Source organism: Macaca mulatta, chromosome 4 (genome assembly GCF_049350105.2).
Source record: "Macaca mulatta isolate MMU2019108-1 chromosome 4, T2T-MMU8v2.0, whole genome shotgun sequence".
NCBI lineage: Eukaryota > Metazoa > Chordata > Mammalia > Primates > Cercopithecidae > Macaca > Macaca mulatta.
This window is the reverse complement of record NC_133409.1, coordinates 130,503,790-130,519,622: the sequence shown is the minus strand read 5'-3', so window position 1 is coordinate 130,519,622 and position 15,833 is coordinate 130,503,790. Positions and strand designations below refer to the sequence as shown.

The 15,833-nt window shown below is 35.8% G+C and overlaps 1 protein-coding gene across 2 annotated transcripts in view; it reads right to left on the bottom strand.

Annotated features, from left to right (window-relative positions):
- Positions 1-15,833, bottom strand: part of PKHD1 (PKHD1 ciliary IPT domain containing fibrocystin/polyductin) — a 465,580-nt gene that overhangs the window by 165,993 nt on the left and 283,754 nt on the right. For both annotated transcript variants that reach the window (XM_077999818.1, XM_077999819.1), the window contains exon 52: positions 11,847-11,984. In XM_077999818.1, coding sequence (XP_077855944.1) covers positions 11,847-11,984 — 138 coding nt within the window. The remainder of the gene's footprint in view (positions 1-11,846; positions 11,985-15,833) is intronic.

The following is a 15,833-nucleotide window of genomic DNA, read 5'->3' as shown; positions in this document are numbered from 1 at the left end:
ACCCAGTTCAGATGTCATCTCTTCTGGAAAGGGCCTTGTCAACTAAGTCTGGGTTAAGTGACCTTCTAAGGGCTATCACAGAATGCCATGTTTTACCACAATACTTCTAAAACTATACTGTAAGGGCCATTTACCTGATTGCCTCCTTCTCTCAGTGAGTGCAAGAAGAAACTATGTACTCCCAGCAGAGTTTATTTGAAGATATTTTATTCCAGAAATGTTTAACTTGGTAATTTTTACCAACCCTCCTGGAGAAAACAATTGGAATAAAGAGAAATACCCCATAGTAATAAAAGACTAACTTCACCAGTAAATTACAACTTTTAAGCATTTATGTACCTACCATTATAGCTTAAAAATATATACTGCAAAAATCAACAGGACTACAAGGACAAATGGATATACCTATAACACTTGTTGTAAAGCCAACACAACTGTTGTTAAAAAAAAAATACAATAATGATACAGCAGTTTTGAATAATGCAATTTGCATATTTGACATAACAGGCATAGATGGAAAACTAGACCCACAAAGAATGTACATTCTTTTAAAGCATGCACAAAACATTTTAAAAAATTGATCATATGATAAAGCAGTTTAGCAAATTTTAAAAAATTGGAATTATACAGCATTTGTTTTCTGACCATAGTTCCATCAAAATTTATAATTCGTAACAAAAAAATTTCAAAAGCAAGCTATATTAATTTTTCCAATTATCAAAGAATACCATTAAGAAAGTAAAAAAGCAGCTGGATGTGGTGGCTCATGCCTTTAATCCCAACACTTTGGGAGGCCAAGGCAGGCAGATCACAAGGTCAAGAGATCTAGACCATCCTGGCCAACATGGTGAAACCTTGTCTCTACTAAAAATACAAATATTAGCTGGGCATGGTGCCACACACCTGTAGTCCCAGCTAATCAAGAGGCTGAGGCAGGAGAATAGCTTGAATCCCTGTCGTGGAGGTTGCAGTGAGCCAAGATCGTGCCACACTGCACTCCAGTCTGGTGACAGAGCGAGACTCCATCTCAAAGGAATTAAAAAAAAGAAAGTAAAAAAGCAAGCCACAGAGTGGGAAAAGATATTTGTACTACATATAACCGACAAAAGATACATTCCAAAATATATAAATAACTTCGGTAAATAAAACAGGTACATTCATCGTTAAAAAAGAGTAAGAGAACAGCTATTTTACAAAACAAGATACTCTCAAATAAATAATAAATACATTCTACTATGCTCAATCATATCATAAAAAAGAAATAAAAATTAAAACAAGAATGAGATCTCACTACATATCCAGTAGACTGGATTTATAATGTTTAATTAAGCATATTTTTTCATTTTATAAAATTTGTTGTATATGTGTGTCATTTTCCACAATAAAAATACATTAAATGACTATGTTCCAAGAATACTCTTCAATGACTTTTGTTGATCAAAAGAGGGGAAACTGGCCAAAATTTTAGTCACATCTTCTGAATATACTATTTTCCAGGTGCTATTCACTGACTCCAAAGCAAAAATTGTATTTTTATATAATTTGTATTTTTATCTGAGTTAATCTTAAAACTCTATAAATACCTTGATTGCACATGAAAGATAAAGAAATTACCCCCGAAATAAATTTTGTACATTTTTCCCTTGTCCTCAGAAGTGGGTTAAATGGTGATGACTTTGGAAGTTGAGCTTCTACTTAAAGCATAACTATTTTTCTCATGCCCTGCAATAGCGATTTTCTCCAGACCAGAGCCTCTAGAACCTTCTTACTATCATATAAACCCAAGCCGGTAAATAGCACTGAACCAAGTAAATTGCAGCACACATTTTTTTCTGAAGTAGCTTTTAATTCGCAGTGTATATTTGACCCGCTTATTCCTAAAACATTCCTCCCCAATAGAACTGATTCCATCTGAAAATAAATGTAGGGTAGAATGGGGCTTGCAGTCCAGTAAGATAAAAATTGGTTATAAAAATCAGTAGGCATTATCAAATAACAATGTCCAACCCCTCATACAGTGATTTTATCCAAGCTGACAAATTTTCATTTTTAATGAGGCCTCTCAACTTATCAATAATGGAATATTAAAATAAACATGAAAATATGTTATTCATTCACTACTTACAAAATGTATAAAAATTCTTAAAACTTCTTCCATAAGGTTGAGCAAATTACCTCATTTCTTTAAGCCTCAGTTTCCTCAATGATAAAATAGGCACAATAATAGCATCCATTTTTTGTGAGGGTTAAATGATTTAGTCCATGCTAATAGTACAGGGCACAGTGTCTGTATATGATACATGTTTTTTAAAAATATTGGCTTTTAGCAGTATTAATAATAGTTGTAAAAAAGATAGTAATAGTAACCATGGAGGTATCACACTTATTCAAAATTAACCTTTAAATTTGAAAACTTAAAAAAATAAGGCAAGTTCTTCCTAGCAAGTAATATCTAATTCCTAAAGTACTAGCTAGACACTAGACATTTCAAAGCAAAAATATTAAGTGACTACTTATTTCAATGTCCAGCCCAAGGAACTTCAGAAAACACAAAGTTTACCTTAAACTGAAACATTCCTGTAAGTTTTCTAACTAAAAAAACAAATCATTCATTCATTCATTCATTCACTAGTTTTCTTAAAATTATTTTGTTTGTATGCAAAATTAAATATTTTATAATAAATTTATTATTTGATTATTTTAATAACTAAATAAATCCCTAAGAAATACTATATTACTGTTATATGGATTCATGAGTCAAAAGCACAGTCTAAGAAAGACTGATTTAAAAATTATTAAAATAGGAAAGATGATTACTGCAAATGCCTTTAGTAAAGACTAACTGATGTCCCAATAGACAGAAGAATCTTTATTTGTATTAGCGTTTGGCTTAAAAAAATATGAAAAATACACACACACACACACACACACACACATAGATTTAAGGATAATATGATGTTATGAGAGAACTAATATCCATCAGAAAATAAACAGATCTTTCTATTCTTAATATCATTTTGAAATAAGTATTATTTAACTGTTGGCTGCCAGCCTTATTAGGGACTCTCCAAGCACAGAAATGAGTTTTAGCGTTTCCTGTACCTCTAAGGGGCAAAGCTTTTGCACTTTTGCTCCTACGGCTAAATAAGTAACAGCTTTAAAAGTCACATCCCTTTTGTGTCACCTTTATATTTTATCAAGCAACTGTTAGTTTGATTAGGGAACTGTCCATCTAAATAAACTGAACAAACCATCTATTTTGCAGATATCTATGTACACTTATATTTTACACATTGCATGCGTGGGTATTTGTGTCTTTTTCTAATCATAGTTAAATTTGAAGGAGGACATACTTTTTAACTTCATATATTTTTTTAAATGAACATCACATACAAGATTCTCTCTGGCTGCTCAATGGGTCTGACTACTGGGTATTGTGGCTTTAAGCTGGAGGATATGTTTTAATCTACACTTTTCTCAGGTTTGTCTCCTTGTTATTACTTAATCATCCAATGAGCCTTACAGAACTGTCAGTTTGAAAGGCAATAAACTGTGTATGGATTTTTCTTCTTCTTTAGGATTGAGAAAGTCCCAATCATGGAAGCAATGAAAGAAACTTCCATATACCTAGTACTTCATTTCCTGACAATCAAAGGCATGTGCTAATGATGACCTTAGGCTCCTGGCTACAAATGTGAGACAGGGCTGACAAATACCCATCACTGACCCTGAAAAACAATATGTGACAAGTTTTAGGATAAAAGCCGAGTGCCTAGTATAATTACTGAGCAACTAGACAATGCATCATGTGACCTGGTTGTAACAGGCCAAAGGAACAATGAACTGCTGTGTCCCCAGGGATGGCAATGGTTGGGGCATATCTTGTTGACTTAGGGATCAAGGAGGGTTCTATTAAGCTGTAAATATCCATCAGAATATTTGTCTCACAAATGTATTTTTACAATACAAAAAAACTTTATAAAATTATATAAATTTATTATTTTATATTATTTAAATGATACATTTATATTATTTTAATAATTAATACAAATGTATTATTATTGGTAACCCCTCTCTGAAGTCTTCCTAAAAAGTATTAAAAGAAGATTTTTCATTCGCAGTTTTAAAAGTACAAGATTAAAACAGTCTTTATTGAGTTGAATGTTTGAGTCAATAACAAGTTAACAGCATTGATATCTAAAACAACAAGGAACACGTTTGTTAAAGCATGGGCACAACGTCTCATATAAGAGGAGACACTGATGAAAGGGATGGACTCAGACAGCTATTCATGGGCAAAGCTTTTATATGTTTTAAAAAAAACATTTAAATCAACAAACAAGTGTTTATTGAACAAGCTTTGAGTTGGGGACATTTTTAAGTCGATTTTCCTGTTCTAACAGATTGTAAAAATGAAAATACTTTCAATTCCTCCAAGACACCAACGTTTTAAATTTGATTTTATACCTCCTTTTTTCCTTTCACATAGGGGATAAATATATTGTAGTCATCTAAACATTAACACCATAATTTCTTCCTCACAGATATAGACATTTAAGTCTAAGGAGATTGAATGTTTTCCAAGAAAAAGGCAGTGAGCTGAAAGACAAACCTAAATATGCCCATTCACTTGTGTATAGATTATTAGTCATAACAGCATATTATCAGAATTCTACAATGCAGTAGGTACTAGGGTTATAAAATGTTCTGATGAAGTCTATCATTTACTGGAGATAAGACACTAATTAATTATTTAATAGAGATAGACACTAATGCTATTCATGTCACCACTGAATGCAATAATGGCAACATGAATGAGTAGCATGGACCAGAAGGAAAGGTACACTGAAATGTACTGCATGGAGACAAGAGAGCCTTCATATTAGATTGGTGCAAAAGTAATTGTGATTTTTGCCATTAAATAGTAAAGGTAGTCCTTGGGCAAAAGCTTGAAGGACGATATTTAAGATAGCTAAAATAGCCACTTGTCCTGGTCCTGTTTTTTGTCAGCTCTGAGACCTTGAAACAAATCAATAATCTCTCTGGATTTCAGTTTCCTTACCAATAAAACGAGACAGATGTTTCAAACAATCACAGAGATTTGCAACATCACAGTTATGAATCTACTATTGGGGTATTTTCCAGAAATTGTACAATGAGTTACTAAACTAAAATCATAATTCATGTCTCTGGAACTTCCATATTTATGAAGCTAATTTCTGTCTTATTAAAGCCATACTCAAGAGACTATCAATAAGTAGCAATTCTCAGCATAATTTGGACTCATTTTGTTCTTTAATGCTTTAGAAAGCAACACTCTATATAAAATCTGGCCCATGAAACTCATGATGTTCACTATAAACTCACTACTATTTACGATTCTCCAACTACAGGGGCTGCCTTTCTGCCTCACAACTACTACACAAAGCACATTTCTCCCTCGGGACCTTTGCACTAACTCTCCCTCAGCCTGAAATGCTCTTGTTCAAATCTTTGCAGGTCTAGCTTTTTCTTGTCTCTACAGTCTGATGTCACATTGACTTGTTAGAAAGGTCTTTACTAACTATCTAACATATGGTTGCCAACATCCAACCTGGATCTCTCATTAATTAATGTTCCTGTTTAGTTTCTTTCAGAGAATGTACTGCTATCTAAACTTATCTTCCTCATTTATTTTACTATTTGTCTGTTTCCCCCAATAAAATAATGCAAGCAGGAATTGTTCACTACTGAACGTCTTGTTCACTGTGGAATATTCAAATGCCAGAAAGAATGCCTGGCTCTGAGTTGGCATTCAATGAAAGAGGGAGGTGGGGAGGAGATAAAGGAGGAAGGGACAAATCTACAAAGGAAACTTTGGAAAATCACCATATTGGAGGAATTATTTTCTCCTTAGTATCTGTTTATCCATTTCATTTCACCATCCAAAAGAAAATCAGTTATTCATGAAAGCAACCCCATAAAGTTTTGATGCCATGACTCAATATGGACAACTATTCATTTTCAACCATGAAATTCAATATGTTCAATGACACCTCAGGCTATACTAAAGCCAAAAAATAAAGTTGTTAAAGAATAGATAAATGGTATTGAGCTTATGAAAAGTTATTGCTCCTGAAGGAGTAAATGTTGCATTTTTATTTGTTTTACATGAAAAGTAACAATTTGTGTCAAAACTACATTTATAAGCCATTATAAAAAACAAAAAGCTGGAATAAGATGGTCAATTTTCTTTTCTATTTTCTTTGTCATTTCCACTGTATCTCATATCACTGACCACTTCCTCTTGTAAATTGCCTTCTTTGTTTCAAGATATTATTTTCTTGTCATTTCATTTTCTTTCCACCTATATAACTGTTTTTTTTTTTTTTTTTTTCCATTCTTGTTCCTGAACTCAGCTTCCTCTACCACCCTTCAAAGACCGGTGCTCCTCAAAATTTCTATCCACAAAATCTGTTTGGCCAATTTTACTCACATCTTTAATTTCACATTTGAGCTGATGATCCTCAAATATGTACATTTAGCACAGACCTTTCTCATTGGTTTCTTTATTCATAAATCTACTTGCCCTCTAGGTATTATCACTTGCATCTTTCATTGAAATCTAACCTTGAGATTTATGAGTGTGGGTACTTAACAAACCACTGTATAAAGTTTACTGTATACTCAACATTGTTCAAGCACTTTAATAAATATTAACTCATTTAATTTTTTAAAACCTCTATGAAATATGTACTATTATTATTTCTACCTTGGAGATAAGGGTACTGAGACACAGCTAGTTCATATAACTTGCCGAGGGCCATTCAACTAACAGAGTGAGGAAAGGGCACTCATTCTTGGCATCCCCATTGACCCAGATCTCCCAACCCGAAACCTTGGATATATCCCAAACAACTCCTCCTTGCCTCAGATCAAAATTATCACTAGGTTCTAGTGATTTTTACCCCCCCAATGTGTCTCTGATTCATTCTTTCCTCTTTAACTCCTGTTAAAGAGTAAACCTTAGTTCACTCCCTTACAATTCCTTTCCTAAAACATCTCAGTAGACTTCTCCCTTTTCACGGTGTCCCTTTTAAGTGCATTCTCTACACTTCCAGCACTAATTTTTCCAAGAATAAATATAATCATGTCACTTCCTTACTTAAAACTATCCAGTGACTACCCACTGCCTTCATAGGAAAATCCAAACTCCTTAGCATAGTATATCAGGTCAACCACCATTTCATACAAAGTCGGCTATCCAGACATACTCATTCCCTGCAGTTTCCCGAAAGTATAATGCTCATCTAAAATATGTACCTGTTCACAGGTCTTCCTTTATCTTTAAGCTCCCTCTAGGTTGGAAGACATGACCCTTCCAATCATGTTTTTACTCATTTGTCACACCATTTTATTGAGACATCTCTTGAAAATTCGGGTTCATGATTTCTGTTTCTATATGCCCAGTATCCCCCATGGTACTTGGTACACGGTAGGCACTGAGTAAACCCATGATAAATGAAAGAATGAACACACATGTGTAATTCTTTAAGCTTATCTTAAGTGTTTTATCAGGCTAATGAGACAAGCACTGAACGAAGAATGAAATTGAGTTTGGCATTTGTGATGCAGCTGTAGCCCTCTAAGCAAAGCTTTGATCTTGAGCTTCCTTTCTAATTCTAGCATTCTATGATTCAACTCTATTAAAAGTCCATTGATACCTTTGCCAGCACCAGCTGCCTTAAAAGCAGGACCACCAGCTGGGCGTGGTGGCTCATGCCTATAATCCCAGCACTTTGGGAGGCCAAGGCAGGTGGATCACGAGGTCAGAAATTCGAGACCAGCCTGGCCAACATGGTGAAACCCTGTCTCTAATAAAAATACAAAAATTAGCTGAGCCAACATGGTGGCGGGAGGCTGTAATCCCAGCTACTTGGGAGGCTGAGGCAGGATAATTACTTAAAACTGGAAGGCAGAGGTTACAGTGAGCTGAGGTCGCGCCACTGCACTCCTGCCTGGGCAACAAGAGCAAAACTCCATCTCAAAAAAAAAAAAAAAAAGCAGGACCACCAGAAAATATAATTCTACAATGTTGGGACTTGGATCAAATGGTATCAGATAGCAGGCATACACTGGCAGCACTCTGTGCCAATGTCCAAATCTATTAAATTTATTTACTAACTAGTCTTATTATCTGTTTCATGTTGGGATTTCTTTAGGGTGTGGTAAAATTGGACAGATGGGTTGAAAGTCTTCCTTCAGGCATAATACACATAGGATTGGGCAGATGGGCTCCAATAACCAACCTTTAGGCCTGGAACACATGGATGAAGCAAGGAGAAAAAGAATATACCACTATCTAGTGAGGGGTAAAAAATAGAATTGGGAATAGAGAAATTTTTTAATGAGACCTGAAATATATAAAGTAAAACTGGAAAGTGGCACAGTGTCACTTACCTTCAAAGGTACAAATTTTTCAGGCAACAAGCTACATATTATAGTAATAAGTGACCTTAGAAATCCAAATATAACTTACCGAAAAAAGAGATCAATCTTTGCAATAGAAGATATCAACTGGAAATAAGTTTTATAGTAACAAGAACAGGGTTCAATGTTATTTAATATTTCTCAATTAATTAATGAGGATTTTACACAATGTTAAACAAATGGGCAAATGATAGTAATCTGTGAGGAAAAGACCAGACTTCAAGAGAATATCTCCAGTGTAGAAAGATGATCTGAAATAATTAAATGAAGAGATGGGTAAACAGTATTGCCATGAGATTCCCTCAAAACCCAAGAGAAAACAAAATAAGCCCAACACAACTGTACAATGTAGAGATACGTATTTGTGGCAGCACAAATAAAAAGAGCAGGAATCAGAGTCAACAATGTAGTTGGCAGGACTAACAGCATGACCTGGCTGGATAAAGAAGTCAGTTTAATATTTGGCTTTATTAACAGAAGAATCATATCTGTTCTGATAGCTGGAAGCTGTGCTGGAGAGCTTTTGTTGACACCTCCATTTCCAAGTTCTGTGCTTCTCCACCCTTCCCAGTGCCCCAGGATGTGGCTGACCTTTGTGTACTGCATCAAGTTCTCCTTTACTCTGACTTCCAGTCGGATGTGGCCAAATGGTAGCACAAGCAGAAGACAGGAGGGAAGCAAAAGAATGAGATAAGACTGTTTATTCCTGGAGTTCCTTCCTTGTACTGGGTGTTTCCCAACCATACAAAGGCCATGCCTCTGGGGTGATCTGACAACCATCTCTAAACCTTTCTCTTTATCTCTGGGTTCCTGTAACATTCTTTCCTCAGTCCTTTATGGCAAGAGGTAGTAAGGATAAGTGGCTTTACTAGCCTTAGGGTATACCTCATCCCATTTGGATCTTTGTAAATCATTCCTTTATTTAAATCCCTTCAAACTGTCTAATGCTTATGACATATATTTTCTGTGGGCACCCTGGCTGCTAAACATTTATTGAACACCTACCATATACCAAGCATTTCCTGTGAGCTGTTATGTTTAATATCTCTCTGAGGAAGGTTCTACTGTTATCCTACATACGTTGCAGATGAAGAAATGAAGGTGCCCAGAGGTTGACTTGCTGAAGGTCAAACAGCCAATAGGTGGCCAAGGTGGATTTGGTCCCTCCACCATCTGACTCAGAGCCCATTCTGTTAACTGCTATACTCATTTCATTCTGTTCAGAATAGGCAGATCCCACCTGGGAATAGTTCTTTCTCCCTGGCTTTCAGAGGAATTAAACAAAACAAAGTTGTGTTTAGAGGCAATGCCAGCAAGAAAGAGGGAATCTCATAATAATCTATAGGAAATGGGGTGTACAAATTTGTAAAATTTTTCTGAAAAGCAATTTGGCAGCATGTATTAAAAACCTTTAAAAAATGTTCTTATCCTTAGGCCCATTAATTTCATGTTTAAAAGCCCATCCTAAGAAAACGAAGATATGAATAATGATTTAATTATTGAATGTTCATTGCAGAGTGAGTTACAAGGACAAAAATCTGAAATATCTTAGATGTTCAACAAGAGAAAAATGGCTAAATTATTATACATGCAAGCATATCTATATATTCCCATATATTATATAACGTTGCAGAAATTATAGGATCAAAAAAAGTCAAAGTATATGCCCTACATTTTGAAATATATGCGTGTGTGTGTGTGTGTATGTGTAAGAAAATAAATGATTTTGAGATAAAACACCAAAATATTAATTGTGGTTATATTTGCACTTGGAAATATTTGCACTCGGAAACTTTGAGTGATCACTTCATTTCCACCATATAATTCTCTTTGTTTTCCTATATTTGCAGTTTTGTACCATACACTAAAAAGAAATACTTAAAACAGCAATAACTATGAACCATGGTTATACTGTATGACCTAAAACAGAAAAGATTCAAGAAGATGTGAATGAAGTGCTATAGAATTAAAAGGAGTATGATACTTGTCCTGAATGGCTCAAGAGGAAGAGCCTGAACCTATGGAAATTGGAGGAAGATAGACTTTAGCTTAATGGAACAAAAAGAATTCTAATAGGACTTTAAATAGTGGGAACAGGTTGCCTTGAAAGGTTTTGATTTTTTTGTCACTGGAAGTATTTAAGAAAAGGATTGACCATATTTTTTCAGAAATCTTTTTACAGTGACTTAACCTTCGTTCAGGTAATTAGATCTAGAATTTTCTCCCAACAGAGAATCTAAAATTTTCATGCTACCTAACAACGATATCTAAATATTTCCTTACCACTAGAGATATATTTCTTTGGAATATGATATGATTTTTTTCTGGGAATTCTCTTTTAATCTTCTTCCTGGGGCAAAGTAGAATGCCTTACTAAAGTTCTAAAGTAGTTCCTTTGGAGACAGGGTACATGTCTTTTCAGCATTTATACCCATCGCTCACAACAGTTCTAAGTATAGAGTCTACCCATAACATTTCAGGTTTTTTTAATTAAGTAAGCCAAATCTGGTTAATACACTACCCCAGATCCATTCCATTCTGCCTGTCCTGGGGCCCCAGTAACATGATCCGCTTCCCAGCAAGAGGAGCCTCATCTCCTGGCACCTACTGATTCTCTGGTCCTTCCACTAGCTACCCAGGGAGCCATAAAAATAACAAAGTCAGAGGAGTTAATGGTGTGGAATGGGCCAGGTGAGATGCTTGCCTTCTCCTCACTACCTCCCCCATATTGTCCCAAGATATGGAGGTTCTAATAAGGCTTCTCTCAAGATATCCCACATAACCAAGCAAACCAAGCATGCTTCTTCAAGAAGCTATGACTACCTTGTATTTGCTTTCCCTCACTTTCCTCCTCACTTTTCTTTTTCCTTCATTCTCACGTCTTTGGGATTATTAGTCCCAGTAAAGTGCTAGCACATAGCTTTGCTTTCAAGTATATTTTCTCAGGAAATTGTTAAGACAGCAATTGAAATTTTATTGTGAGTTAGTTGATCAGATGATATCAAATCCATCCTATGATATCTTCTGAAAGAGTGAGTTAAAGGCATATTCTGACACAAAGAAAACCTACTGGAAGACTTGATCTGTAGCCTGGAGGAGGTAAAAAAAAAAAATATATATATAGCCCTGGAATGAGCAGCAGCAGGCGGACCAGAAACAGCCTGATAGTGCATGGGCATGAGAGAATGACCAATACAAGCCACCTGTGACCACGTGTAAAGCTTGCCAAAGAGTAACTTTACTAGTACACTCACTACTACCTTAACACTCCCCAGACTCTGTTAAGCAACCTGCTTGATGATACCATTTGTTTCCCAGAGCCCCTTCTCACAGAGTATAATTCCCAATATGCTTGCAATCCTTGGGCCTTTACTCACCAACTTTCAGCTCCCCTCCTGCAATGACCATGCATGCCACACTCAGAACATTGCTTCTGTCCACAGGGAAGTCTAAGGTACCCATCACATACAGCCCTTTGAAGAATGGAAGATCTGTATCCACGAGGACAGTTCTGTCTGTGGAAGAAAAAGAAATTGCTCAGATATGTCACAAAAACAAGAATTACGTCTTTTATTCTAGGATTCTCCCAGCAGTTTGGGAGCTGCATACAGTGTTATCTAAACCAGAACAGGTATAGCAACTGGAAGAATGAATAGTCTGCCAAAGGCTAGGCCTTACTGAACAGGAAAATCAGTTCTGATTGATAAATGCTACCATTGCTTAACACACCACATTCATGGACAAAATGCACTACTTATACACCAAACAGCAGCCTTGAGTCTACTGCAGTGGAAACACACAGCTCGAATGAGCTCCCTACCCTTTGTTCCTGTATCTTCACTTTTGGTTCTAGCTTCAGGGATATACAGAGCAGTAGACATGACATTGGCCTCTGAAGGCAGACTACTTGGATATGAATACCAATTCTGCTACTTACTAGCTGTCTAGGCAAATAACTTTATCGCTCTGTGCCTCAGTTTTCTCATCTGTGGAATGGGAATAATACTAAAAATAACTGTTTTGTTCATAGGACTTTTGTGAGGGTTAAATGAGTTAATAGATTGAAAATGCTTATACAATATTAGTAAGCTGTATCTAATTCCCTAAGTCCCATTGTGTAAGGCAAAGTACATGGTGCATGCTTAATAAATACTTGATGTTATTATTTTTACTGTTGTCCCTTAGCTTGCCAGGCTTATAGAGCTTACTGGAAAATTTAAAATCATTATGTTTTATTTCCCCTTTCATAAAAGCAGTCTTCATATAACTTCAGAAGAAATAATCATAGCTTTTGCCTGAGATTTACTATAGAGTAATATACAAATACAACACTTTCATTTAAAACAGTATTTCATGTATGCCAAAGTGTTGTGTTACTTTTTGAAATTTAGCAGTAATTCAACACTAATTAGTGACATAAAATAAAGATTTTTGCTTAAATTTCTAGTGCCATAATCACCAACACATGTAAAGATTTATAAGGAATTATTTTGTTAATATAATCTCATCTCTCATTCTAGGAAACAGTGCACTTGCCCTTCTTAAGGATATGCCCAAGCAAATTAACTTGTCATGAGTTGTCTTTCCTAGCCCCTCCCTGCTTCCTGCATTATAAGAATGGCCATGCCCTCCTGTGGCAGAGACTATAGAGTTGTAAACCAACCATTTCTCTTGTTTTCCTAAGTTCACAGACTACGGTTTCCACCTCCTTTGCAGGTAGATGAAGTCATGTGACTGAGTTGTAGCCAATAAAATGTGGGAAGAATTAAAGTATGACATCTCTAGGCCTGGTCCATTAATTCTGTATGCCTTTTCCCTCCCCTCTTCTCTCAGTTAGATGTAGAGCAGTGGTTCTCAAAGTATGGTCCTATCCCATCAGGATGCAAAGCAAGCATTAGTTCTGCTAGCAAGATATTCTCTCTCCTCACTGGCTCCACCACTCTCCCTAGGGAAACAACCTCTCCCTTTTACACTTCAGTGACACACTGTACATGCATCTATCAGAGTACCGAGACACATTATTCAAATTATATACATACACTATTGTATGTGAGGAAGTAACTGTCACTGGGCTGGTCCTCAGTGTGATTATGACTTCCTCTCCCACTCTGACTTCCTTAAGTGAAGAGATCATTCTTTTTCTTTTTAAATTCCTAGTGTTTTTGCAATGCTGAAGATAAAGACACTAAATAAATGTCGTCCAGATCTGTTGAGTTTAATCCCCTACATACCTTAAATTCAAGAGCTCATTGGTGACTGGTACAAAATGAATGATCAAGCTAAACAGATAAAAATAAATATATATCTTACTCTCATCTCTGGCACTTTTCAAAATATTCAAATAAAAGAGTGAAGTACCTAGAGAATGTTCTAGGTTTAGCATACATTTTATGGGTTCATAACTTTAAGAATTATTTGAAGCAAAACTTGTAAAAAACAAGAGGGCTTTGCCTCTAATTTATTTACTTATTTATTTAATTTTCATCTTTCATTTTAAATTCAGGGATACATGAGCAGGATGTGCAGGTTTGTTAACACAGGTAAACTTGTGCCAGGGTGACCTGCTGCACAGATCATGCCATCACTCAGGTATTAAGCCCAGAACCAATTAGCTATTCTTCCTGATCCTCTTCCTCCTCCCACCCCCTGCCCTCTGACAGGCCCCAGTGTGTGCTGTTCCCTGCCTTGTGTCCATGTGTTCTCATCACTTAGCTCCCACTTACAAGCAAGAACATGTGGTATTTGGTTTTCTGTTCCTGTGTTAGGTTACTAAGGATAATGGCCTCCAGCTCCATCCATATCCCTGCAAAGGACATTATCTCATTCCTTTGTATGGCTGCATAGTATTCCATTATATCCATGTACCACATTTTCTGTATCCAGTCTATCATTGATGGGCATTTAAGTTGATTGCATGTCTTTGCTATTGTGAATAGTGCTGCAATGAACATATGTGTGTATGTGTCTTTAAAACAGAATGGTTTCTATTCCTTTGGGTATATACCCAGTAATGGGATGCTGGGTCGAATGGTATTTCTGCCTCTGAGTCTTTGAGGAATCGCCACACTATCTTCCACAATGATTGAACTAATTTACACTCCCACCAACAGTATAAAAGCATTCCTTTTGCTCTACAACCTTACCAGCATCTGTTTTTTGATTTTTTAATAATAGCCATTCTGACTGGTATGAGATGATATCTCATTATGGTTTTGATTTGCATTTCTCTAATGATCAATGATGTTAAGCTTTTTTTCATATGTCTGTTGGCTGCATGTATGTCTTCTTTTGAGAGGTATCTGTTCATGTTCTTTGCCCACTTTTTAATGGGGTTGTTTTTTTCTTGTAAATTTAAGATCCTTATAGATCTTAAGGATCTTAAGGATCTTAAGGATATTAGACATTTGTCAGATGCATAGATTGCAAAATTTTTCTCTCATTCTGTAGCTTGATTACCCTGATGATAGTTTCTTTTGCTGTGCAGAAGCTCTTTAGTTTAATTATATCCCATTTGTCAATTTTTGCTTTTGTTGCAATTGCTTTTGGCATCTTATCATGTAATCTTCGCCTGTGCCTATGTCCTGAATGGTATTGCCTAGGTTTTCTTCCAGGGTTTTTATAGTTGTGGGCTTTACATTTAAGTCTTTATTCCATCTTGAGTTGATTTTTGTATATAGTTTAAGAAAGGGGCCTAGTTTCCATTTTTTTGCATATGGCTAGCCAATTCTCCCAGCATCATTTATTAAACAGGAAATTCTTTCCCCACTACTTGTTTTCTGAGATTTGTCAAAGATGAGATGGTTGTAGGCGTGCAGTCTTGTTTCTGCCTTCTTTTTCTGTTCCATTGGTCTATGTGTCTGTTTTGTACCAGTACCATGCTGTTTTGTTATGCTATTTGGTTACTGTAGCCCTGCAGTGTAGTTTAAAGTTGGGTCATGTGATGCCTCTAGCTTTTCTCTTTTTGCTTAGGATTGCCTTGGCTATTCGGACTTTTGTTTGGTTTTATATGAATTTTGAAATAGTTTTTACTAATTCTGTGAAAAATCTTAATGGTAGTTTAAGGGGACTAGCAATGAATCTATAAATTGCTTTAGACAGTATGGCCATCTTCATGATATTGATTCTTCCTATCTATGAGCATGGAATATTTTTTCATTTATTTGTGTCATCTCTGATTTCTTTGAGCAGTGGTTTGTAGTTCTCCTTGAAGAGGTCCTTCACTTTCCTTGTTAGTTGTATTCACAGATATTTTATTCTTCTTGTGGCAGCTGTGAATGGGAGTTCATTTGTGGTTTGGCTCTTGGCATGTCTATAGTTACTGTATAGAAATGCTAGTGATTTTTGCACATTGATTTTGTATCCTG